We start from the raw sequence: 27,179 nt of genomic DNA, 5'->3' as shown, positions 1-27,179 counted from the left end.
GATTTAGTTGTTAAATATAGATATTGCACAAATGGCTAGCACTAACTCTAACAATGCCCCTAAATGATTCACTAGAAATTTCTAAGCTTGAATTAAGTTAAAATTTAATTGTCAGATGGTAACTTTTAGATAACTTATACACACAAAGTATTCAGTAATTTTTATTTATTAACAGTAGTTGATTTGGAGCACATTGCAAAGAACAAATGGAAGGCAAATATAATTCCTATATGGTCATTTAAAAAATGGTGAAGGAAATTACTATATCAAAGGTACACACAATTGCAGGAACGATAGTGTTCCTAGTAATGATGCTGCTTGGTGGATTTTGTTCATTTTTGCAATATCCATACATGAAGATTTTGTAGGGGCTTAGAATGAAGTAAGAAACAGTATTCTTAATATTCTATGCAGAGAAAGTTCATTTACACAGGAAAAATCATTTAAAAATAAATATCATGCTGGGTGACAGTGGCTCACGCCTGTAATTCTAGCTATTCAGGATGTTGAGATCTGAGGATCCTGGGCAAAGCTAGCATGGGTAGAAAAGTCCATGAGACTACCAAAAAAATTCCAGAAATTGAGCTATGGCTCCAGAGTCAAGCCCTAGTACTGATGCACCAAAAAATAATCAGTAATGATCTAGTTTATGTTTTTCCAATAAAGGTAGAATTATCTTAGTCAGCCAACTAGAGATTTTACATTTATTGATTAGTTAGTTGGTGGGGATGGGGAAAAGGGCTAAGGTAGTCATTAGAATTGAAGAATACAGATCTAGGAGTGAACATGCTCATCTTCTCAATAAAAATGTTTAAGAATGTTGTTTTGTAAATTACAAACCTGGAATAAACAAACCTGGTATAAGGAAGATATCCACATCTTGTAGATATATGCTCAGTTACTGGACTACCATAAGTTCCATAGTATACTGTCACTGGTACCATTGTAAATTATCATTACTGTCCTAACACATCATCACAAATTTTTGTTGATTTTAACCATCATTGTTTTACTTAACATATAGTTAATATGTTTCTATTTAGAAAATTGATACATAAGTGATGAAATATCAAGTGATATTCATATAATATCAATTGCTGAAAGACCAAAGATGATAGTCCAACTCACCTAAGACCTGTAGATAATATATTTGAACTTAAAATTTAATATGTAAGGTCAACTTTCTGTACATATAGATAATTCATGTAGTACGTACAATTTCCTGATTACTTACGTTACCATTAATATCTGTATCATCTTAATAATTAGTGTAGCCTTGCTTTTATTTTCTCATCTAAATTGGTTCTTTGATGATAATTTCAATTGGCAGAAACAGAAGTATATGGTAAGAAGTAGCAGATAGGAAGAATGCTTTGGTAAACTGGTATTGGGGAAATGGAAAGATATAAAAAACCTTCAGGGAAACTTGCAGAAAGCTCATAGAATGAGGGTTGATGTGCATTTTTGCATATTTCAGCTTCAACAGTATCTTTACTGTTAAAAAGATACTATATTGTGAGACAAATTTGAAGCAGGACAAACTTAATAATCGGCTATAAATCTAGAATATATTGTTTAAATTTTTCTTTATTAATCCATGTAATTGCCAGTGCATATTCTTCAGATATTAACTTTATTTATTTTACTACAAATGGATTAACTTTTCTTGACAAATTTCTCACTGAATGAATAAGTGAAAAGACTTTTTTAGCCCTGTGATTGGCTTTTTGAAATTGTAGTGGAATTCCCTGATTCTTCCCAAAACTGTCTTAGGTAAATTGTAGGTGTGGGTAACTTTTTTCTTATTGATCACATTAGTTATTTGTCAGAAGGGTCCCTGCTGTGCAAAACTGGCTTTAACGAAAACAGATTAGCAGCACTGGCTATGGAAGTGACAATTTATGCTTGAATGTACTATAGAGACAACAAAGATCACATGATACCACTAACAGTTTGCAGCCTATGAACGTGAATATAAAGTGATACAAGTATGAAGAGCTTTCTTCCTAGTCAGATTAAATAGTGTGGGTGTGAGGAAAGATCAGAGTAGACCTTGGTTTATTCAAAGTCAAGAGAGATGAAGAGAATTAAAAGTTTATTTAAACAATTTATTTGTTTTTTCTCTTCCCCACCACAATTTTGATGAGGGCAGGGATGGTAAAGGGAAACAAAAGGAGGAGGCAACAATGCTTGATAAGAAATGTACTCATTACCTTGTTCATGTAATTGTAACCCCTCTGTATGATATTTTCACAATAAAAAACTTATTAATAAAACAAAGTTTATGTCAGGGAACAATATATTTGATTATCATAGAGCTTTTTAAAAAAATTTCAGGTTAAGTATAATCAAATAAAATAGAAATCTTAAGGCACGCGCTGGTGGTCATGCCTGTAATCATAGCTACTCAGTAGTAGCTGAGGATTGTGGTTTGAATCCAGCCCAGGGAGTAAAGGCCATGTGACTCTTATCTCCAATTAACCACTTAAAAATCAGGAGTAGAGCTCTGGCTTAAAGTGGTAGAACACTAGTCTTGAATAAAACAGTGCAGGACTGCCCCCAGGCCCTAAGTTCTAGCCCCAATTGACAAAAAAGTAGAACTCTTACTGATAGTAACTAGGATAAAAATTCCTCTGGCAATGGGATAACAACAATAATATGTTTAGATATAACTAATAATGCAGTTAGTAATAATGTGAAATAAAAATAATTAGATAATAAATTTTGTTTAAATTCAAATATATACAGGTATTAGGTGAGGTAGAGTATCATCTTTGATCTTTCAGCAAGTGTTTTATGAATATCAATTGATATTTCAGCACTGACATGCCAATTTTCTAATTAGAAACATTAACTACATGTTAAATAAAATAAAATGATGGTTAAAATCACCAAAAATTGTGATAATGTGTTAGTACAGTAGCAATAATTTACAATGGCACCAGTGACAGTATACTATGAAAGTTATCATGGTATTCCAGTAATTGAACATAAAATGAGATTGAATTAAATTAGAAAGTAATGCCTCAGAATTTTATACTCTTAGTCACAATTACTACCATGAAACACTGTGGGCAATTATAGCAAAGGCATGCTTCAAAGGAATTTTCATTCCTCATTCTTCAGTCATCTGTCTTAAATCAATACATACACTTTCACAAACATGCACGTACACACATTTGCCTACATATATAGATGTATACCCCAAACTAAAAAAAACACATAATATATTAAATGGTCATATGTAATTCAAACTGTAAAATATGTGCAAGTATTCAATAGTGGATTAAATTACATACACACAAACAATGCTTGACTCTTGTTACTTTGGAAAGATCTTGTAAATGGTTTATTTGACACTTGTCTTTGTTAGTATAAGTAATAGCATAATACAGCTAAAGAAGTCATTATGATGGTTTAACATTTATATATTAAACAATTTTTCTCTGTTTTCTTCATTTTTATCCAGCAGTGGTAAACATTTTGTCCTTCAACTTATCTGTCAGGTTGTAGTGTCACCTGACTTAATTAGTGAATTCTGGCTGTTAATTAGATTTAAAACCTATGTGAGGTCAGTTTGAAATTTTATCTTAAGTGATTTTTTTCTTCTATTCACTATCCCTCTAACAGGTACTACTACAATTGAAAAATATGACCTCAGGACCAACAATTGGCTGCATGTTGGCACCATGAATGGGCGTAGGCTTCAATTTGGAGTTGCGGTTATTAATAAAAAGCTTTATGTTGTGGGAGGAAGAGATCGTTTCAAAACATTGAATACTGTGGATTGTTTTAATCCTGCTATCAAAGTCTGGATGGTGATGCCACCCATGTCTACACATAGGCATGGTTTAGGTAAGAACTTGATATTTTTCCATTTCTCCAGAATGTTGAATATAGCCTTTAAAAACACAAAACTTCACAATAAAAATAAATAAATAGCAATAAAAACTGAAAAAAAAATAAAAAAAAACCCCAAAGCTTAGTTGCACATTATGGATATCTTACAAAAACTCTTAAAATGCTAAAAAGCTTTAAGCAAACAAAGCTAATTTAGAAACTTTTCAGTTATAGCCCTTCTATCAGTTTTTAAGAAAGATAGCAAAGATAGGTTTAGATATATTATCAAGAAACATAAAAGTACAACTGAGGGTATTTTCTCTAGGCTACATTTATTTATTTATTCATTCATTTTTCTTTTAAATGTAGTGCATTCCACTACTTACTTATGTTGACTTTAGTATTGCAAGAGTATGCCCTCTCCTGAGTCATAGCTATGGTTAAAAATATCTATGGTGAGAAAATCATAATTACTTCATAGAGAATAACCAACTTGTCCATATATGGCAAACTCATTTAAGAAACAACTTTTGAGCATTCAATTGCTTGTAAAATTAAATAAGATATGTTATAGGTGAGCCTCATGCTATTTTTATCATTTAGGTGTGGCCATACTTGAAGGACCAATGTATGCTGTTGGTGGTCATGATGGATGGAGTTATCTAAATACTGTAGAAAGGTGGGACCCTGAAGGATGCCAGTGGAACTATGTGGCCAGTATGTCAATTCCTAGAAGCACAGTTGGAGTTGTTGCATTAGGCAACAAGTAAGTCCAAATATACATGCTGTTCACTACTACATCGTGTGTCGTAATCCATCAATTACCATGCATTCCAAATGACTGAAATCTCTTTGTTATCAAATGTGAAATCTCTTTGTTGGAATATGTATTTGTTATTATAGTCATTACTTGTGTAAAATAAACATTCTATTAACTGGAGACAATTGCTGTTCAGTGTAGTTTGTAGTACTAGGATTCCCTGAGATCTCTTTAGAAGTGCTGGATCTTAGCCCTACTACAGACCTGAAACAGAATGTACTTGAACAAGATCTCAGGAAATATGTACGCAAATTGAATTTGGGCAGCACTTTTGTAGGCAGGCAGTTTCAATTTTGCTCTCAAGGAGCTACCCCTTTTACATTATTGATTCTTTGGTTATCAAAATATTTATCTATCTGTGTAACAAGGTAAGTCTTTTTATTCAGCAGTCTCCTGAGTGTGAGTGTTCTAAGTCTGTAAGCTATAGAAACTCACTTTATTAGGCCTTTCTCAATATTCACCTCTTCTTTATTCCTTCTTTGTGAGAGTAGTATAATATACAAAACTAGATGATGTCATAGGTTGCCACTAGCTAAACTTGTTATCAATTTATATGTACTTTTTCACAGAGGAACCCTGGAAGTAACTAACATATAGAAAGGGGCTTGCTTGCAAGCTAAGCATTTCAGACAATATAATGGGTCATTGGAGTTGTGAGTCTGTATGGCCTTTGCATAAAGCCAATGTTTCATATAAGTGAGTCCAATAGAAATTTCAACATATATGAATTTTGGAACCTTGCTCAGGAAGAAATAGGAATTGTTTATAGTTAGGAAGATATATAATCTCTTAGAACTTAAAGTGTGCCTAAATCCAGTACTGTCTAGTCTGATATGAATGAGGTCAATTGCTTCAGCAACCATCACCTACAATGAATAGGCAATTAATCTAGATTCCATGTTTTATGTTTTACCTTACTTGCCTATTAAATTTTTATCATTATAATGGTAAATAGTTTCTACTAAATGCAGTAGCTTATGATAGGGATTCTGATGTTAGGTTTTTAGACTGCTGGAAAACATCTTTAAGACCATTCTAACAACAGTTTTAAGTTCACCTACTTTTTTTCTGTGCAAATTTCTTATGGTATAGTTTGCTATATTATTTCAAAATTACTTGAACAGAGATGATATAGCTTTGGGAGTAGGCTAGACCTTAACAGTTGCCCAACATAGGTCTTTTTGCAAACTCAGACCATGCATTGCAAGATAATGAAGTAATAGTACATATACAGTACATCAGAATTGTCAAAAACTCAGATGGACATCGTGGCTTATAACTGTAATGCAAGATATTCCAGATTGGAAAGATCACTAGTTGAGGCCAACCCTAGGCAAATAGTTATCACAACCAATAAACTGACATCCCAGCTACACAGGAGGCATAAATAGGAAGATGGAAATCTAGGCTGGTCTGGATAAAAGTCCTATTCAAAAAATTACTAAAGCAAATTCTGCAATTCTGTTTTGTTTTTTGATTTTTTGTTTTTGTTTTTAGATTGTATGCTATTGGTGGACGTGATGGAAGCTCTTGCCTGAAATCAATGGAATCCTATGATCCACACACTAACAAGTGGAGTCTGTGTGCTCCAATGTCCAAAAGACGTGGAGGTGTGGGAGTTGCAACATACAATGGATACTTGTATGTTGTAGGGGGCCATGATGCTCCTGCTTCTAACCGTTGCTCCAGGCTTTCTGCTTGTGTCGAAAGGTAAACTTCTTCTACTTATGTGTGCATGTGATCAGTGGGTTCTTTAGAAATGAGCAAGCTCTTGAAAATCCTCCAAGGTGATCTTCCAAATAACTGTTAATCTTTTATATTTACTGAGTCCAAAATATTTTTTAAATCCCTATGAATTTAAATTCAGTATAAAACTTAAAAAAATATGTCTTTGTAATGGTCATATTATAATGAGTCAAAAAGATTAAAAATAAGGAAAGTTTATGCTAATCTTCCAAATAATTGTTAATCTTTTATATTTAGTCTTAGTCAAAATATTTTTTTAAATCTTAGCTGAGTGCCTATTGCTCACACCTATTATCTTAGCTACTCAGGAGGCTGAGTTCTGAGAATCACAGTTTGAACCAGCTACACTTATAAAGCACTAATACAGAAATGGAGCTGTGGTGCAAGTGCTAGCTTTGAGCAATAAAACTCAGGGACAATGCCCAGAGTCTGAGTTCAAGCCCCAGGACTGGGACATTGCTCAGAGCCTTGGCTCCAGCCCCAGGACTGGTACACATATACAAAAAAAATTTAAGTTCACTATAAAACTTTATAAAGTAGTCACATTATAGAATAATGAGTCAGGAGTATTAAAGAATAAGGAAAGTTTATGCTGCTATTTCAGTCACTTCACCAGACTCAAAGCTAAATGCAGCTTGAAAAATCATTAACATAAAATACACAAAATTCCCTCATAAACTTGTTGATGATTTTATGAACAATGACTATTGGAATAAGTAACTACTTTCCTAAAATATAGCAATGTGGGACATTAATTTTGATGAATGGTGTGGCAAGTTGGTTAAAGCAAGCATCTTATGGTCCTATAAATTTTTATTATTTTTCCATTCACATTCCCTTTTAAGATAGACAAAATGTATATACACAATAAAATAATAGTAACGGAGCAAATTTTGATACTTTTTGTATTCCTTATGGAGTTATGATGGATATTCACATTTTTGCCATAAAAACTGTCACTGGTGTTTTGATAGGAATTGCACTGAACTCCTGATCACATTTTGTAGTATTTTTCAACTTAGAACATTGAGTCCAATAAACAATAAATTAAAGACATGTTTCTATTTATCAGTACCTTCAGTTTCTTCCTACTCAATTTGGATTTTCTTTATTTCTCTTTATTGCTTAATTTTCCTGGCTGAACTTACAGAATCATCTTGAATAGAAATTTTGGAAGAACAGACTCTCAGTCATAGAGGGAAAACTTACAGGGAAACATTACTTTTTTTTAACTGTTCTGGCAAGTATTTTAGTATCCTGTCTTTCTTTGTGTCTTTACAGAACAATTTCTGGAGATGAATTCTTTTGAATGGGCCTTGTTTGTATTTTTTTTCCTGTTTCTTTGTATACCTGTGATCTTTTGTTCAAAGTGGACATATGGAAGACAGACCCTTCTCTTATAACATTAGATTGGGTTCATGTGCAAGAATGTCCTCATTAATTAACAAGTCATGCTCTCCATCTGGGATCAGCTCAACATAAAATCTTCAAGCTTTTTTAGGTTTTTCCTTTAAATGGTGTGTGTGTGTATGTGTGTGTGTGTGTGTGTGTGTCCTCATACAATGACTACTTTTAAATCTTTAAACATCCATGTAAGTCTGAGCCCAGTTGTTTCTGAGTCTATTCAGTTCTTTAGCTCACTCATCACTTGTTCTAGTTGTCTACATATCTCTAATCTACATCAACTTAAAGAAGCATTGCCCTATGCCAGTAGAAATATATTAGCCTATTTCCTATTTGCTTTTGTGGAAAAGTTCCTGGTATGTGGTACAACATAAAAGCAGTTCCCTCATCTAAAAATGGGAAAAGAATAATCTAATCACATAGGTTATGGGGTTAAAAAATATGTGATGCACTTACCAAACTGTCCACTATATACTAAATCTCAGAAGTTAGTGCCAAGTATTGTTTCTTTCAGTATTATAAATTTGCAGTTGTTTGTTCTAATGGTCCTTTAAAATTAGTATAAGTTTTATGGCTGTCACTATCCATTACTTCACTGTCATGTTTATTGAAAAACATTTTAAAAATTGTACTACTGAAGTATAATTTTCAGAATTTTGTACTAATACAAAATGGAAAGAAGTATATTATTTTATTTGATTTATGGGTTAATAAAGTAGCTCTAAGATGTTAAAATTAATTCAAAAGAGTATTTGAAATAAACGTAGAAAACAGAATGCTGAAAAAATCTTAATAGAAATTAAAAGATGTAATATATAAAGGAAATAAAACACAGTCATAGAGAATCATTGATGTCTAGTATGCAGATCTCAATGCTACATGGTAAAATGAATCCATTTGTATTAGAACAAATAACCCTTTTTATTATTGTGTAATTCCACATTCTATTATCATAGAATCATGAAAAACTATTCTATAAGTTGGCTTCTACACATGCAATTATGATACAGCTGTTTCAGTAGGAAGTCAGTCACAGATGGACAAATTATGGAATTAGATATCATCATTTCTTTTTTTGAATGGATTTTCAACACTTGTTTGCTTAAATACTGTTGTTCTACCCGATACCATTGGAGGATCTTATTCAATTGTATCAGATAAACATTTAACTCAAGAGATTCTAAAACCTCCATATTGTTTGGGTCAGAGACTGTTATTTCTATAATGCTAATAAAGCAAATTGAATTTACAATGTCAAGTAAATTATACCTAATTCTTCTTAAGTGGGACTATAAGTCCCTGACTAATTCTTCTGTTCTCAGTTTGAATTTTACTTTTATAAGAATATATGTACTTATATCAATAGTAATAGGAGACAGAAAAGAAGGAAAAATGGAGAAAGGGGACATTGTTTTAACTTCAATATGATGGAATGGCTAGTTTTGCTTTTATAATTATCACTGCATGTCTTTAAAGATGGTAAACTATATTGCCATCATCTTCTTTTTTTTCTTTTGAAAATATTGTACAGAGGGGTTACAATTATATGGGCAAGATAATGAGTACATTTCTTATCAAGCATTGTCGCCTCCTCCTTTGTTTCCTGTTACCATCCCTTCCCACCTCCCCTCCTAAGGCTGCTTTCCCCCCCCCCCCTTCCCCTTTCACCTCTTCCCCATGCCAAAGTTGTAAAGTTCGTTTTTCTACATAACATCTTATACATCTCATTGTTGCAATAGGTCCACCTGTATCCCTATTTAAACAATTTATTTCCCTTCCCCTCCACAAATTATACCAACATCAAATACAGTGAAAACGGGTTATATTGTGTGGGAGGGACACACAAAGCAACAAAGAAATCATCCTATAAATATTTTAGAAACAATAGCAAGAAAGAAAAACCATTTGAGTCTTTATCTTGGGGTTCATTTCACTTAACATCAACTTATCTGAGCGTTTCTGCTTGTCTCAGACATATACTAGTTATTGCAAATAAGGGAAACCATGGGACCTATGTTTCTTTGGGCCTGGCTTACTTCACTTAATAGATTTTTTTCCAAGTCTTTCCATTTCCTAACAAATGGGGCAATGTCATTCTTTCTGATGGAGGCATAGAATTCCATCGTGTATTTGTGTATTTATACCACATTTTCTTGATCCATTCATCTGAGGAGCATCTGGGTTGGTTCCATATCTTAGCTATGGTAAATAGTGCTGCAATAAACATAGTCATGCTGGTAGCTTTAGTATGGTCTTGATTGTGATCATTCCAGTAAATGCCCAAAAGTGGGATTGCTAGGTCATAGGGGAGCTCTATGTGGAGTCTTTTGAGGAACCTCCATACTACTTTCCAATATGGTTGAACAAGTTTATCCTCCCACCAACAATGCAGTAAGGTCTCCTTCTGTCCACATCCCCTCCAGTAGCTGTTGTTATTAGAGTTCTTGATTATAGCCATTCTAACTGGGTTGAGGTGGTATCTCAATGTTGTTTTGATTTGCATTTCTTTTATGGCTAGAGAGGTTGAACATTTCTTCATGTTTCTATTGGTATCCTTCTTTCCTCTTCAGAGAAGTTTCTCTGTAAGTCTTTAGCCCACTTATTTATTGGGCAGTTGTTTCTTTGAGGATTTGTTGTTGGGGGATTTAATTTTTTGAGTTCCAGATATATTTTAGGTATGAGACCCTTGTCCATTGTATGGCTAGTGAAGAGCTTCTCCCAATCCATGGGCTTTCTATAATGAACCAACATTTCCTCAGTTCCTCTAGTTAATCAACCAATATACTGACAATATGATTCTGAGCAGTAAGTGACATTCAAATGCAGACAAACGTTTAGTGGTTGGATGGAAATGAGTTCTGCTTCCCTATTCATACACTTCCACATGGGGACTGTTACTGAGTGCAGCTTTGCTTAACAATAGCTGATGTTTGGAAGATACAGCTTGGTTAGAACATGCAATTATGAATTTTCTGACTCTGTGTTTTCTAACATTAAACTCAAGATGATCTACTACATGACTATTATATTTAATAGATATTGAGCTTGTCCTTGTGACTTTTTAGATAGCATTAAATATTTTTGAGCATGAGGTCAAATATGTATGGATGTTGGGAGGTAATTATTTAGAATATGTTTACAAAGATAAAGTAAAAAATGACAGGTTATAGAACTAAAATAAATTAGAAACTGATAAGTGAATTTGTTATGTGTGTGCTTGTGTGAAATCAGTCTTCCTCAATGGACTCTGTGTGTGTGTGTGTGTGTGTGTGTGTGTGTGTGTGTGTGTGTGTGTGTGTGTGTGTGTGTGTGTGTGTGTGTGTGTGTGTGTTGGTCTTAGGGCTTGAATTTAGGTCTGGGTACTGTCCCTGATCTTTTATACTCAAGGCTAGTACTCTACTATTTGAGCCACAGCTCCACTTCCTGCCTTTTTGGTGATTAATTAACCATAAAAGTCTCATGGACTTTCTTCCCTGGGCTGACTTTGAACCTTGATCTTCAGATCTCAGCCTCCTGTGTAGCTAGTATTACGGTCAGGAGCCATTGGTACCTGGGTCCTCAGTGGACTTTTAGAAGCATATAGTTTATTATTTTATTTTATTTGTATATATATAAATATATATATATATATATATATATATTTTTTTTTTTTTTTGCTGGTCCTGGGGTTTGAACTGTGGGCCTGGGCACTTTCCCTGACCTTCTTTGGCTAAAGGTTAGCACACTACCACTTGAGCCACAGTGCCATTTCTGTGATAATTTATTTTTTTAATGGAGCAACATTCCAGGAACAGTTTACAGATTTCAATTTTACATATTTTACAAACATATCTCAAGAGTCAGGAAAAATATTAGGGAGGATTTTGTTTTTATTCATTGAATTACTGTTCATTCTATTTACTGAAAATGTTGAGTATTTATAAAATTTTAGTATTAACAAAAATTAGCAAAAATTTAACAAAATTAACAATTTAACAAAAGTAAAGTTATTATGCGATATAGTCTTATTTAAAAATCAGATCAAGGGCTGGGAAGATGGCTCAGTGGTAGAGCGCTTGCCTTGCATGCCTGAGGCCCTGGGTTCGATTCCTCAGCACCACATAAGCAAAATGAAAAAAGCCGGAAGTGGAGCTGTGACTCAAGTGGTAGAGCTCTAGCCTTGAGCTGAAGAGCTGAGGGACAGCGCCCAGGCCCAGAGTTCAGGCCCCACAACCGGACCCAAAAAAAAAAAAAAATCAGATCAAAATAGGGTAATTAAAATCTTAGGCTCCTGTAAAGATATATAAAAACACAGATGGGAAAATACAAGATAGAATTTTATTCATTGCATTAGAAAATAATATCAAAATTAGAAAACTAAATTTAGAAGCAAACCTGAAGCACTTTAAAATTTGAATTATTATATAAACAGAATCATGCTTCTCAGGTCTAATTTTAATAGCCAAATAATAAAAATATAACTTTATCAATGTTTATACTAAATGATACTAATATGAATAATATGATATATTATACTTATACATTAAAAAATAATGTTGAGATCTGAATATGTGAAATTTCCAAGAATGAGTTCTAAAATGTATTTAGGAAATCTTTTTTTAAGTATGCTTTCAGCATCCTCTAATGGCCACATTGAATTATGTCATGCACATACTCAATCTACATTGACAATGGTTTTAGTTGTTTGCCCTAATAAGTATATATTTTATTATTGACATTATTTTATACTGTAATATTGTTGGATTTTCTTTCCTAATTGCCTTCCTAAATCTCTTAAGATATGATCCAAAAAGAGATTCCTGGTCAACTGTAAGGCCCCTGAGTGTGCCTCGAGATGCTGTTGCCGTATGTCCACTTGGAGACAAATTATATGTGGTTGGAGGATATGATGGACATACTTATTTGAACACTGTTGAGTCATATGATGCTCAGAATGATGAATGGAAGGAGGTACTCACCAACATTTTCATATTTGTATATTTCACTTTTTAATGTTTATTTTTAGTATTAATTGTACATTGTTCCTTACCATGTCTTAACCATATTCTTTAGTGAAAAGGAATGTATGTGCTCTATTTATGCCTTAGAAAATTACTAGGGAATGTAGTTGACCATTAACAGAATCCTTCAGTACCTATATGAAAGAGGATTATACTTATGGCTTCATGAAAGTATTTCCTTCACAGAAAAGAAGTTAATCTACTTCGATAGTTCCAGAGCTTCTCTCTGGGAAACTACCTATGTAGGTATTGTGAATTGTGAAATGCACAACTATGTTCCTTTCTGTGATTTAATTCCTTTATTGGCTGAGAGACTGTGAATGTCCATACTCATAGCTTCTTCAGTTATTCAAAAATTTAATGAGCAGAAAAATGCCAGAATTAAATATTCTCAAAAGAGCTGAGAATCATATAGAATACCTAAAAAGGATGGTACTGAAAAAGAAGGTCACTGAAAGCATATCCTAAAGATGCTAAAAGAAAATTACTTTTTGGAGGTTGGGGTCAAGGGAAAGAGGCGTAGACAAATGAAGAGAAAGAGAGAAATGCAATAAAAAATTCAATATATATACTGTAAAATTAAGGAAAGTAAGTAAAGGGATAGGTTGAGAGAAATGGGTAAGAGTGAAGAATGGGGTGACAGTGATCAGTATTCATTGTATTCATAAAGTGCTTTGACAAATGGCAGCTCCTTTGTAAAACTACTTAAAGGCAATTGAAAGAGTGGAGAGTAGGATGAGATGAGGAAGACTTACATACAGAAAGAATTGTACAAATCTCTAAGTGTTGGAGCACATTTTTGAATGATATGCCCACACTTGTTTCTGTGATTTGTTGAAGAGGACCCTCTGAGGTGGATCATAAAACATGAACTTTTGTGAGCACTTTAGAGCTTGACTTGATCCTTCATTTTCATCAACAGATATTTACTGAGTGCTTAATATATGCCAAACTGCTGCATGTGTAATAGATTTTAGGGAGATTTTTCAGTAGCATATTTTAAAATATGAAAGAACCATGGCAAAAACTAATTTAGCAAAAAGAAAACCCACTTATCCACACATCCCATTCTTTACAAAAATAACACTGTTGATCACAGAAACTATCTGAGGCAAATTAATCTCTAAACTGCTAGGAAACTGAATACTTCTAATATATGAATTTATTTTCTAGGCATTGTGCAATGTACTTTCTTAGACGGGCTATTTATCTTTCTGTGAATGTATAAAATAAAAAGAAATTAAAGAATGAATAAAGGACCTTTAAGATATTTTTCCTACTGGTAGGCTTAGATTTGTACATATAGGTGATTTGTCAATAAAATTATGAGTTAATATAATAAGGTATGATAACTTGTTTTGTGTGTGTCTGCAATGGTTCTGGTGCGTGAATTCAAGACCTCACACTTTGTCTTTTTGTTTTCACCCATAATTAGAGCTATACCACTTGAGCCACCTCTCTAGTTCATGTTTTTAAATAGTTAATTGGAGATAAGAGTCTCAGGATTTCTCTGCCTGGACTGTATCCAGACCATAATCCTCAGATCTTGGCCTCTTGACTAGTGAGTATAGATAAGCACATGCCACCAGTACCAGCTATTAAATTTACTATGTACACAAAGAAGTTGACAAAAGGGGTTCTGTCTGTCCCTTCAAAACATCTCAAATTCTACCCTTTAAGTAGGTCCTTAACTTTAGCATTGCTCAGGACTAACCAGAAATAGGGAAAAAATTAGTAAACAGAATTTTAGGTAAAAATAATCAATTTATTAGTAAATTATCAGTATAATATTAAATTCCAAGAATATATTGGAAATTTCTAGGTCATTTACTAAGAGCTCTAGATTATGTTCTTGGGTCGGTCACTATTTTAATGTATGATATTTGGAAAGAGTAATAAGAGAACTAACAGTAGTATCATATGTCAAATTCTTGTCATTCATCATTTTCTCGATTTCTAACAAAAATCTTCTTGGGTATTTTTTGCTGTAATCTTTGAAGTGTCCCGAGATCACATGATCTTCAGACGTAAGTCTCTTATTATGAAAGTAGATCATTTCAACAATCATACAGTGTTTTGCAGGGTGCAATTTTTCTTATTTTTATGTAAGGTTAAAATTGGAACAAAAACAGGAAGGACTTTTTAAACTCTGACATTCTATAGTATGCTAAAAATGCCTTACACACAGTGTTTCTTCTTTTTGTTTTAGGAAGTTCCTGTTAACATTGGAAGAGCTGGTGCATGTGTTGTGGTGGTGAAACTCACTTAAAACTCAAAAGAATGGCAGTGGGATAATTTCAAGAAACAGAGCAGGTGGAACAAGAGGAAAAAAAGAAAAAGAAATAAGACCTTTTCTTCACTTTATAACCAAACTTGAAAATCCTTGCATCAGTTTATTATGTTCTCATTTGTGAAGCTGGAACCAATTTTAAACATGAGCTACATGCAAATCTTGAATATATGTGTTGTCACAGCTGATAATATAAACAGAAATCCCCTATGCTCTTTACGGTAGCATGTTAAACTACTTAAGCAAAATTGATAGTGACTGAAGTGTTAAGGTGAGAAAAGCATCATTAGTTTTGTTAAGAGCCTGAGAAGATAAAAACAGTTTGTATTTAAGAAAAGGTAGTCTGTTATTTGGAATATAACTTGATATCAGAGAAAATGTCTGACCCTTAAAATATGAAGGCTGATTTTCAGGGACTTACCCTTGTCTTATTCAAACAATAGCCAAAATACCTAAATAATATCTCACATTAACCTGAAAATAAGGGTTTACTCTATCAAGGCTTAAAAAACAGACTATTAGCATAATTTACCATGTTAATTATATCAACATTTTCCAAATTTTATTCTTTCCATAATTGACAGAGCTATCAAGTAGATTTGATAATTCTTAACATATTGCATTGTTACTTAGTTACCCATAAAATACTATCGTAATGCCACAAACATAATCCATATAATAAAGAATATTTATCATATTGATATAAACTGTGACCTTAGCTTCCTAGTGTCAGGGGCTCATTTATAGAGAAAGTAATGTTCTCCACAAATGTTTGTCTTCGTAAACACCTACATTTAAGTTAAACTTTAAAAATAATGATTTTACCAAAGAAACAAAAAAAAATTACATAGTCCATTAAAAACAAGAGCAACAAAGAAAAAACCTCTTGTGTCCATATCTTGGGGTTCATTTCACTTAGCATCATCTTATATGGTCATATATACATAGCTTTTGGCCTTTTCTGCTTATCTGGTATAACCCCTTTTGTCACTATATTTGATTCTGGTGCCCTGCATCTTGTATGTGGATTTTTCTAATTTGGGGAGGGAAAGGGAGATAATAAAATGCTGAAAAGGATACAGGTTTACCCATTATAACAATGAGAATATATTGAAAACAAACTTTACAACTTCAGGGGTGGGGGGTGGGAGGAATTGGGGAGGTAGGTAGCGAAGGGATGATGGGGGAAAACAAAGGAGGGGGTAACAATACTTGATAGGAAATGGACTCATTACCTTACTCATGTAACTGTAACCCCTCTGTACAGTATCTTTACAATAAAAATAATGATTTTTAAAATGCATTAAAATTGAGAAGTTACATAGTATTAACATGGAAATACCAAAATATTTCATATATATGGTCCATGCTATAGTTAGGTTTTATGTACCAACGCACACCTTTATGTTAATGTTATATTTATAACATCACTAGACTCTTAAGGACATATGTTCTGCAAAAAAATACACCTTTTAAATAGAAAAGTAACAAAATCTATTTCAGTCATATTTTAACTTTAAATTCTTATTTCCATTTAGTCCATGTAGTTACAAAATTGTAAGGCAAAATATTGATGTGATACTCTTTATGAAAGTAGCTTTTCAATTCAATGTTCAATTTCAGAATTTCTATAACATGTTCTATTAAATTAACTTTATATTGTAGACTGTTAAACCAACAAGTAAAATCCAGAGTGATACTTATAAACGTACTACTCTGTAGTCAATTTACAAAGGGACAGCATACATTGTAGAAAGATATTTGTACTTTGACAAATTGAATTTAAATAAAAATCTTTTTCCTGTAGTTATAAAGAGTGTGCAGCCACCATCAGGTTTAGAAGGTATTTAGATTTTCATGAATGCTGGAAGACATACAGATAAATTGAATCACTCCACATGGTATATATGTCCCAAAACATCACATTACTCCTGATAAAGTAATTATTTTCAATAAAAAATAAGTCACTCTAGGCATTAGTGGCTCACCCCTGTAATCATAGGCATCTAGTAAGCTGAAATCTGAAGGGATCATAATTTGATCTTCTGTCAGCCCAGGCATAAATGTGTGTACAACTCCATCACCAATTAATCAGCAAAATGCCAAAGTGGAGGCATGGCTCAAGAACCACCACCATCTCCCAGCTTTGAGTAAGAAAGCTGATTTGAGAGAATAAGGCACAGAGTTCAATCCTTGGTCCCTGCATCATCATCATAATCATCATCATCACCATCATAAACCACACATTGGTGGCTCACAACTCTGATTCTAGAGATCTAGAAAGTCCCAGCTCTAGGCATTCTAGGAAAAAATTTTGGCCAACTCCATCTCTAAGGTAGCCAGCAAAAAGCAGTGTTGGAAGCATGGCTCAAAAAGTATAGCATCAATCTAGCATTCACAAGAATCTGAGTTCAAACTCCAAAATCCCAAGGAAATATTAATCAAATTAATCAAAGTACTTTTTTGGTGTTGTGTTTTGAACACAAGGCCTTGTGTTTGCCAAAAAATGCTCTGCTACTAAGCAACACCTCTAGCCCATTAAAAAAAAATTAAGCCTTTTCTACCTTGGCAATACTTGTTTTGCAGTATGGTTGTTACAGACAAGGAAAAAGAATCCTAAACTAAGTGTTAAAATAAATATTGAACAAGTTTACACTCCCACCATTGTAACAATGAGATGTACAAATCGTTATGTCAAAAACAAACTTTACAACTTTGGTGTGGGGGAGGGAAAAATTGGGTGGGGGGTGGGGAGGATGGGAAGGGATGGGAAGGGGAAACAAAAGAGGAGGCTACAATGCTTGATAAGAAATGTACTCATGTAATTGTAACCCCTCTGTTCAGTATTTTCACAATAAAAATAAAAAAGATCTTTAAAAAATAAATATTGACACCATTTTTGTATTCCTATTATAGTTCTAATTATTTCTCTTAACATGCATGCATCTGTGTACAAAACAGCATACATGAACCATGACGCAAAATAAACATTCATATTCTTTTAAAATAGTATCTTGATATATATGAATTTAATTAGTGTTTTATGTCCTGCAGACTATATATATAAATTAGCCTAAATGTATGGAATTTATACTAAACCCAGACCTATAAAACACATAAAATATTCCAAATGATAATCAGAAATTATTGGCCTCTGCAAAGTCCAGCTGAACTTGCCAAGTATCCATTTTATCTGTCATCAAACAGCCCCTTTCCATGTGCTATATTCAGTGCATATCACTGTGATTAAACCATCACACCTGACTTGGAACGAGTTTTATTTTACAATGTTGATGCAATCATCAGAGCATGTCTCTTCATATTTTAAAATAGGCCTAGAAAGATAAAATCAGATGGATACCTTTACAAATCATATGTTCATGAATCTATTAGATGGATTCAGTTTTGTCATTTCTGCACTAATGAGATGAAGCTGGGGAAGAAGTCAGGCTTGAATAGTCCATCTGATTTTATTAGAGCAATCCTTGCCAGGCTAATGAACTTTAATGTGGCCAAATGAGGGAAGTTCTGAATGAGTGGATATAGACCATGCTTTTCCACTAATTTATCTTTCTGGTGGCTTAAAGTTTTATTCAATTTATTGCTAATGCATGTGTCGATTTTAGTGTAAAATCAGTGTTCAATACATAGTTTTGGAGCCGGGCGCTGGTGGCTCACGCTTGTAATCCTAGCTACTCAGGAGGCTGAGATATGATGACTATGGTTTAAAGCCAGCTGGGACAGGAAATCCGTGAGACTCATCTCCAATTAACGACCAGAAAACCAGAAGTGGCACTGTGGCTCAAGTGGTAGAACACTTGCCTTGAGCTGAAGGGCTCAGGGATAGCACCTAGGCCTAGAGTTCAAGCCCCATGACAGACAAAAACATAGTTTTGGAAAATAATAAATTCATAGATTTTTAAAAATGAGATTGGAGATTGTGTTTGTTTAATAAAAATGCAAGACAAAACAATATTTTAGGTTTATTGCTAAACTCAAGGTGTAAAATCAAGTCTTTAGTTGCCAGGGATTGAGAGGGAATTTAGAATAGTAAACCCTAGTAGTAATGGAGATAATCAAAGTTAATGAACCACATTCGGGAATGTGTTTTTATTTTATTTTATTTTTTTTGTCGGTTATGTTGTATCAAGAAAAAGTTGACAGAAGATAAGGTCTTTAAATAGTTGTCAGATGAATAAAACAAGTTAACCAATCTCAATGCATGCTTCATTTTATTCATAGTATTAAATATAGCTCTTTGTCCTGTTTTGTATCTGGGACAACTCAAACTCAGCTGATTTCAAATGACTCCAATTCATCTTCCATGTACTTGATCAAGTTGTTGTTGAAGCTACCTGCTACTTCAGTTTTGCTCATTATCTCCAGAATTTCTATTTTGTGTTTTTGTAGTATGTCTCCTCATTGAATTTCTTATTTTCATGTTTTCCCCTATATTTGTTGCCTAATTTTTTCCTCATTGTTCTCTTGCCAATAAGTTTCTGTAAGACAATTAATTGGAATTGTTGTCAAGTATTCAGTCTATTGGATTAGTTACTCTCATTTTACTTTTTCCTATATAGGGTGATGAGTTTTTGATTATTGGTGGTCCTTGTGGACTTATATTGGTAATAAAAAAGTAAATATGACATGGAGACATTAGCAAGGTGTGGAGGAGGCTTTGGAATGGAAAGCCAGAATGAAGCAGGGATCTGATGGCCTTCATGAACAAACTTTATATTCATGTCCTTATGTATTCTATCTAGCCTAAAGCCTGGCCAAGTAGGTGGTTAGGCTTAGGTCCTGGGCCCAGATAAAGCCTGGGCTCCTATGGGACAATCCAATGCTAGGGAAAACTACAAGCCTGAGACTGCTTAGGTAGATCTGGATCCTGGATTAGTGGGCTGTATTCGAAACTGGGTTTCTGAAGCAATCAGTGTCATGTGTTTTGGACCCTGAGGCTACAGGGGATGAATGCCATTTGGAGTGGCGAAGAGTTTGTTGCAAGCTGGATTCATTGGTGCCATGAGTAATATGAAATTATTTTTCAGAGCATTGTTAATGTATCTTTTCTTATTTCTGTGTTATAATCAAGTGTTATAATCTCATATGAATTTCTTAGATCTTTTGAATATATTTTCATGCATAGACAGTCATTCAAATTGATGTTTCAGTTCCAGCATAAGTAGTAGGATGACCTCTTCTACACTTTGCTGATATCTCCATGTTATCTTCTTTTATCATCATAACTTTTGTGAAATATACAACAACCTGGCAAGTGATTCTTAGAAAGATAATGGGAGGCATTGCTCCATTTGTTAGGAAATGGAAAGACTTGGAAAAAATTATATTAAGCCAAGCCCAAAGAAACATAGGTCCCATGGTTTCCCTTATTTGCAATATCTAGTATATGTATGAGTCAAGCAGAAAAGGTCAGATAAGGTGATGTTAGGAAAATGAACCCTAAGCTATGTATTTAAATGTTTTTTCTTTCATGCATTTGTTTCTAACGCATTTATAAGATTATTTCTTAGTTGCTTTGTATGTCCCTCCCCCACAGTATAACCCCTGCTTTCATTGTATTTGATGTCGGTATAATTTATGGAGGGGAAGGGGAAAAACAAGTCGTTTAAATAAGGATACAGGTGGACCCGTTGCAACAATGAGAAGTACACGTTGTCATGTCGAAAATGAACTTTACAACTTTGGTGGGGGGGAAGGATTAGGTGGGGGGGGGTACGGGGAGGCTGGGAAGGGAGGGGAAGAGGAAACAAAGGAGGAGGCTACAATGCTTGATAAAAATGTACTCCTTATCTTGCTCATGTAATTGTAACCCCTCTGTACAGTATTTTCACAATAAAAAATAAATAAAAAAAGATAATGGGATTCATGCTTATGACAGCATGAATTCTATTCTTGGTTGCTAGCATGGTGAGAATGACATATTACCTAAGTCAAAGAAATGAGCAAGGTACAACTTGTAAAGTTAGAGACACTACAGTTTGTTTGGTCAGATTACTTCTCCAAGTAATTTTTACCTTGTAATTTTACAGGTAATTTAAGGGAAATATTTCTTTGGCACAAATGATAGAAGACATTTCAGCATCTGCAGTGACTTTTTCACTCTCATTCTGTCACACTGAGGTTTCCACACTCATTCCCTCATTTCTCTCTGTGCATATCAGGGATAGGGAGGTTAATGTTACAAAAGCATATATATCCACTTGGTGAATTAGTAAGGATCTAAGCCCTAGAAACTGCCCAATGTGATGCATGTATGAAAGAAATGACCTGAAGGAGACCCAGAAAGCTCCACTGCTTCTAATCCTACTCCTATCTCGGCAGTTCAGTAGTAAATTGTCTATAAGATGTGGCAGTATGAAAAAACAGGAAGAACAAAATGAATACCAGAAAGCTGGAATATTGTCAGGTAGAGGAAAATGCAGTCATAACCATCAATTGTACACATGTGAAAATGTAACCAGATGACTTGAGAGGATGGGTTCAGTTGGAAGGGGTGGGACAGGATGATTAAAGATGTGAAAGTGACTAAGATGCAGTGTACTCACAAAATGATATTTGAGTTGAAGCCCTGTTACACAACTAGTAAAGACAGTTAAAAATTATATAAATAAAAAGAGAAGACACACAATGTATCCAATACTGCTTATTTGAGAGTTCCACATTTTTCCCTAACTATGATTTCAAGTAGGTAGGGCAGTAAAAAGTGCTATGCTGATCATCTAAAAATTATATGCTTTGAAGAAACATTACTCTTATGGAAAATATCTTTTTGTTTTTTTAAATGATATGTTGTAGTAGTATCTCTACTATAGTATTTATTTATATAAAGTGACATAAAGTTAGGCTGGCATGTCCCTGATAACCTGTTTATAATGACTTTTGGAAATAGCTTAATCAAGATAGCAGGTATTCAGTGAGATGAACTGAATTACAGTCTCTTATAGAAAGACTTCCTTTAGTAAGTACAAAGAGAACATGAGTCCAGATGTGAAGTTTAGACAATAAGCTACCACCAGTGGTTTGTTCAAGTTGATTATAGCTTCCACATTTCTGCAAAGTCAGCTCCATTGTACAAATGGACATGGAGGGCTCAAGTGCTGCCTATGGTGCTAACAGGTAGCAGGATGAAAGCTGGTCAGACAGGCTGCCAGCTCCTCTCTACATTAACTTGATTCAGCAGAACTCGAGTTCTAGTGATATTAGTCACAGAATGCAATTACTTGTTAAATAACAAAATAATTTCAGTCTTCTGTGACAATCTGTAAAATTCATGGTTTGCCTAGCTCTTCTACTCAGAGAAGTCTCCACATGAATAACACTTTTGTCCTTCACTCAGGGCTGAAGAGCTCTACACTTCTTTATGAGCTAGGTACTAATGGTGCATTCCTAGTATCTCAACTAAGATGAGTTAGAAATATGAAAATGGGCTACAAATATGAAAAATAATGAGTAGGAAAAAGTATTAGTGACATAGCTCAAGTGGTAGAGCAACAGCCTAGAAAGAATGAGGTCCTGGGTTCAGACTCCAGAATGTGGGATTTGCCATTATGCCTATATAAGCATGATCACTATTTGGGGGTTAAGAATGAGAAGATGCTTTTGTAAATCCAAAAGATAGGCAAATGGGTAAAATAATACTGATTCTTCAGTCCAGAATTTTAAAAGTTTTTATTCACAGTAAGAAATCTTGGTCAAAAGTCCAAGTGCTGAAGTAAATGGGGAGAGTGAGGTAGGACATAGCAAACAGCAGGTGTAAAGAGGTAAAGGCACAGAGAATGAGGAACAGATGTCCAATGTACTGTGACAATGGCCACCAGAGACTTTCTGCCACCCTAAAGCACAACCTAATAAGCTACTGATTTAATCTTTCATGTAATAAATATTTGATAAAAGAAATTTCTGCTTCTCTCTCTTATTTTTAATCTCTAACTTATTTTTTCAAATTCTTTATTGTGATTAAGCAATTACATAATTCTCCAAATTTCACAGTATTGTGGGCTAGTGATACTTAGTTAAAGTCACAAAGACATTGTAAATTTCATGGGGCAAATTGTCTATTGTAGTCTATAACATTTATGAGTTCTATGAGCTTTGCAATACAGTTATTTCTTCCACAATGGGTGAAATGTAGATTTCCTTTGTTTTGCATAGCATTACCTGTTCACTCTTTCCCACTCGTTCCCTCCCTTTGATCACTGCCATTGAGTTTTTTAGTTCGTTTTGATCAATGTCCAGTGCAGCTGATGGGTCCCGCTATTGAATGTTTTTCCCTGATTCCCTCTAGTTCTTTGTCATCCTCCTGGTTTCCCTCTGGTGTGCACATATATACCATATATGTGATCAGCAGCATGAGGCTATTTAGTAGTGATTCAACCAGATGAGTGGAAGTCCTTTGTTTTTTAAGTCTTGTTATTATTATTTTTTTTTGTCAGTTGTGGGGCTTGAATTCTGGGCTTGGACACTGTCCTTGAGCTCTTCAGCTCAAAGTGAGCGCTCTACCGCTTGAGCCACAGCACCACTTCCGGTTCTCTAGTTGTTTATTGGAGATAAGAGTCTCACGGACTTTTCTGCCCTGGCTGGCTTTGAACTGTGACCCTCAGATCTCAGCTTCCTCAGTAGCTAGGATTACAGTCGTGAGCCACCAGCGCACGGCTTAAGCTTTGTTCATTTTGTTGCATCACCTTACGTTTTGGACTTAGCATACATTTATCAGGTAGACCATGTGCCATTTGTCTCTTTGCTCTTGGCTTACCTTGCTCAACATGATTTCTTCTAGCTCCATCCATTTCCCCACAAATGCCATTATTTTGTCCTTTCTAATGGCTGCATAATATTTCATATATACATATATCATAATTTTTGTATTCATTCATCTGTGGTGGGACATCTGGGTTGTTTCCATATCCTGGCTATTGTGAACAGTGCTGCAATAAACATGGAGGTGCATGTCTCCTTGTATACTGGTTCCTGTTGTTCAGGATAGATGCCTAGAAGTGGTATGACTGGGTCATAAGGGAGGTCAATATTTAGCTTTCTGAGGACCCTCCAGACTGCTTTCCAAAGTGGTTGTATAAGTATACATTCCCAGCAGCAGTGTAATAGGGTACCTCTTTCTCCACATCCCCTCCAGCATTTGTCATTGGCTGACTTTAGGATGTGGGCCATTCTGACTAGGATAAGGTGGTATCTCAGGGTTGTCTTTATTTGCAGGGATGGTGAACATTTCCTCATGTGTTTCTTTGCCATTTTTATCTCTTCTTCTGAGAAGTCTCCCTTGTCCATTTAGTAATTGGTTTGTTAGGTTTGGGAGGGATTAGTTTCTTGAGTTCCCTGTATGTACTGGATAGTAACCCCTTGTCTGATATATCGCTGGTAAATATTTTTTTCCAGTTAGTTGGTTGTCTTTCTAACTTGGTTGCTATAGCTTTAGCTGTGCAGAAAGTTTTCATTTTAAGGTAGTCCCATTTGTCGAGTCTCTTTCCAATTTGTTGTGACCCTGGGACTCTGTTCAGGAAGTTCCTGCCTGTGCCTATTAGTTCAAGTGTCTCTACTACTCTGTCCTGCAGTAGTTTTAGAGATTCAAGTTTGATGTTAAGGTCTTTAATCCATTTTGAGTTGATGTTGGTGCATGGTGATAGGCTGGGGTCCTCTTAGTTTTCTGCATGTGGCCTCCCAGTTTTCCCAGCACCAGTAGTTGAAGAGGCTGTGTTTCTTCCACTGTATGTCTTTGGCTCCTTTGTCAAATATTAGCTTAATGTAGGCATGTGGTTTTATTTCTGGATCTTCTATTCTATTCCATTGGTCTTCAGGTATGTTTTTGTGCCAGTACCGTACTGTCTTTGTTATTGTGTCCATAGTAGAGTTTGAAGTCCTGCATCGAGATCCTTCCCATGTCGTCTTTTTTGCCTAGAATTGTTTTAGCTATTCTAGGTCTTTTGTTGTTTCATATGAATTTTTGGACTGTTTTCTGTATTCCAGAAATGTACATCATTGGGATTTTAATAGTAATTGCATTGAATTTGTATATTAATTTTGGCAGTATTGCCGTTTTCACTATGTTGTCTGCCTATCCAAGAGCGTGGAAGGCCTTCTCATTTCCTTGTGTCTTCTGTAATTTCTTTCTTTAAGTTTTTATAGTTTTCATTAAATAGTACTTTTATGTCTTCGGTTAGGTTAATTCCTAAATATTTTATTTTTGGGGGGCTTATTGTGAATGGGGTTGCTTCCTTTATTTTCCTCTCTGCTTGTACATTGTCGGTGTACAGGAAGGCGACTGATTTTTTTTTTGGGTTGATTTTGTATCCTGCTACTTTGCCAAAGTGGTTTATACTTTCTAAGAGTTTGGAAATGGAGTTTTTGGGGTCATGAAGGTACAGTATCATGTCATCTGCAAAAAAGTATAGTATAACTTCTTTCTTCCCTATGAAGATCCCTTTAATATCTTTTTCTTGCCTTATTGCCCTGGCTAAGGGTTCCAGGACTATATTGAAGAGGATTGGAGAGAGTGGGCATCCTTGCTTTGTTTCTCATTTTAAGAGAATTCATTGTAGTTTTTCTCCATTAAGTATAATATTGGCTATTGGTCTCTTGTATATGGCTTTTGTTGTTTTAAGGAATGTTCCTACTATTCCTATTTTCTCCAGAGCTTTGTATCTTAAACACATTTTCAGCATCAGTGGAGATAATCATGTGGTCCTTGACCTTGGACCTGTTGATGTGTTGGATTACATTTATTGATTTTCATATGTTAAACCATCCCTGCATCTCTGGGATGAAGCCTACCTGGTCATAGTGTATGATTTTTTTAATGTGTTTCTGGATTCTGTTAGCTAGAATTTTGTTAAGGATATTTGCATCTCTGTTCACCAAGTAGATTGATCTGTAGTTTTCTTTTTTGGTTGGGTCTTTGCCTGGTTTGGGGATGTGTGATATTGGCATCATAGAATGAGTTTTGGATAGCTCCCTCCTTTCTTATTTCTCTGAAGATCTTGAGGAGTATGAGTATTAGTTCTTCTTTAAAGGTCTTATAGAATTCTGTTGTGAATCCATCTGGTTCTGTGCTTTTCCTTGTTGGAAGACTCCTGATTTCTTCCTGTATCTCGTTGTAAGATATTGGCTTATTTAATTGATTTATTTATTCTTTGCTCAGTGTGGGCAACTTATATTTCTCTAAAAATGCATCCATTTCTGCTAGGTTTTGTTTCTTTACAGAGTATAACTTTTGAAAATAGTTCTTTATAATTGTTTGGATGTTTTGGGTACATGTTGTGATTTTTCCCGTGATATCCCTGATCTTGTTAATTTGGGTTTCCTCTCTTCTTAATCTTGCCAATGTTCCATCAATTTTAATTTTTTCAAAGAACCAGCTTTTTGTTTTATTAATTTTATTTATAGTTTTCCTATTTTCTATCTCATTAATTTCCACTCTTAATTTGATTATCTGGCTCTATCTATTAACTTTAGGTTCCATTTTTTCATGTTTTTCTAGCTGTTTTAATTACAACATAAGAATTTTTACTTTGTCTCTATTTTTTTGATGTGGGCACTGAGGGTGATAAATTTGCCCCTCAGGACTGCTTTTGCTGTTTCCCACAAGTTTCTTTGTGATGGTTCTTCATTTTCATTGAATTGTAGGAACTTTTTTTTATTTCTTCTCTAATTTTTTCTGTTACCCAGGTGTTGCTTAGAAATATGCTGTTCAATTTCCATGTATTTGAGTAATTTCTGTGGTATGTTTTATTATTGAGAACTAGCTTGATTCCACTGTGGTCAGGTAAGATACAGGGAATTATGTCAATACCCTTGTATTTGCTTAAGTTCCTTGTAGGAACAAGGATATGGTCTATTTTGGAGAAAGTTCCATGAGCTGCTGAGAAGAACATGTACTGTTTTAGGGTGAAATACTTGGTAGATGTCAGTTAGTTCCACTTGAAGTATGGCCTCACTTAATTCCGTAGCTTCTTTGCCAATTCTCTGATTGGTAGACCTGTCCTTTGGTGAGAATGGGGTGTATTATCATATTTGGATCTATTCTAATCTATAAATTTGAGAGTATTTG

At 34.5% G+C, this 27,179-nt stretch overlaps 1 protein-coding gene across 2 annotated transcripts in view; it reads left to right on the top strand.

Moving 5' to 3' along the window:
• Klhl4 (kelch like family member 4) overlaps nucleotides 1–16,221 on the top strand; it is a 65,563-nt gene extending 49,342 nt beyond the window's left edge. For both annotated transcript variants that reach the window (XM_070040106.1, XM_070040107.1), the window contains exons 7-11: nucleotides 3,631–3,855; nucleotides 4,444–4,606; nucleotides 6,158–6,370; nucleotides 12,589–12,760; nucleotides 15,020–16,221. In XM_070040106.1, the coding sequence (XP_069896207.1) occupies nucleotides 3,631–3,855; nucleotides 4,444–4,606; nucleotides 6,158–6,370; nucleotides 12,589–12,760; nucleotides 15,020–15,079 (833 nt within the window). In that variant the 3' untranslated portion in view covers nucleotides 15,080–16,221. The remainder of the gene's footprint in view (nucleotides 1–3,630; nucleotides 3,856–4,443; nucleotides 4,607–6,157; nucleotides 6,371–12,588; nucleotides 12,761–15,019) is intronic.
• The last annotated feature ends 10,958 nt before the right edge of the window (nucleotides 16,222–27,179 follow it).

This window comes from Dipodomys merriami, unplaced genomic scaffold (assembly GCF_024711535.1).
Source record: "Dipodomys merriami isolate MVZ:Mamm:240054 unplaced genomic scaffold, mDipMer1.0.p SCAF_3, whole genome shotgun sequence".
Lineage (NCBI taxonomy): Eukaryota > Metazoa > Chordata > Mammalia > Rodentia > Heteromyidae > Dipodomys > Dipodomys merriami.
Note: the sequence above shows the minus strand (reverse complement) of the source record. Positions and strands in the feature narration are given on the sequence as shown.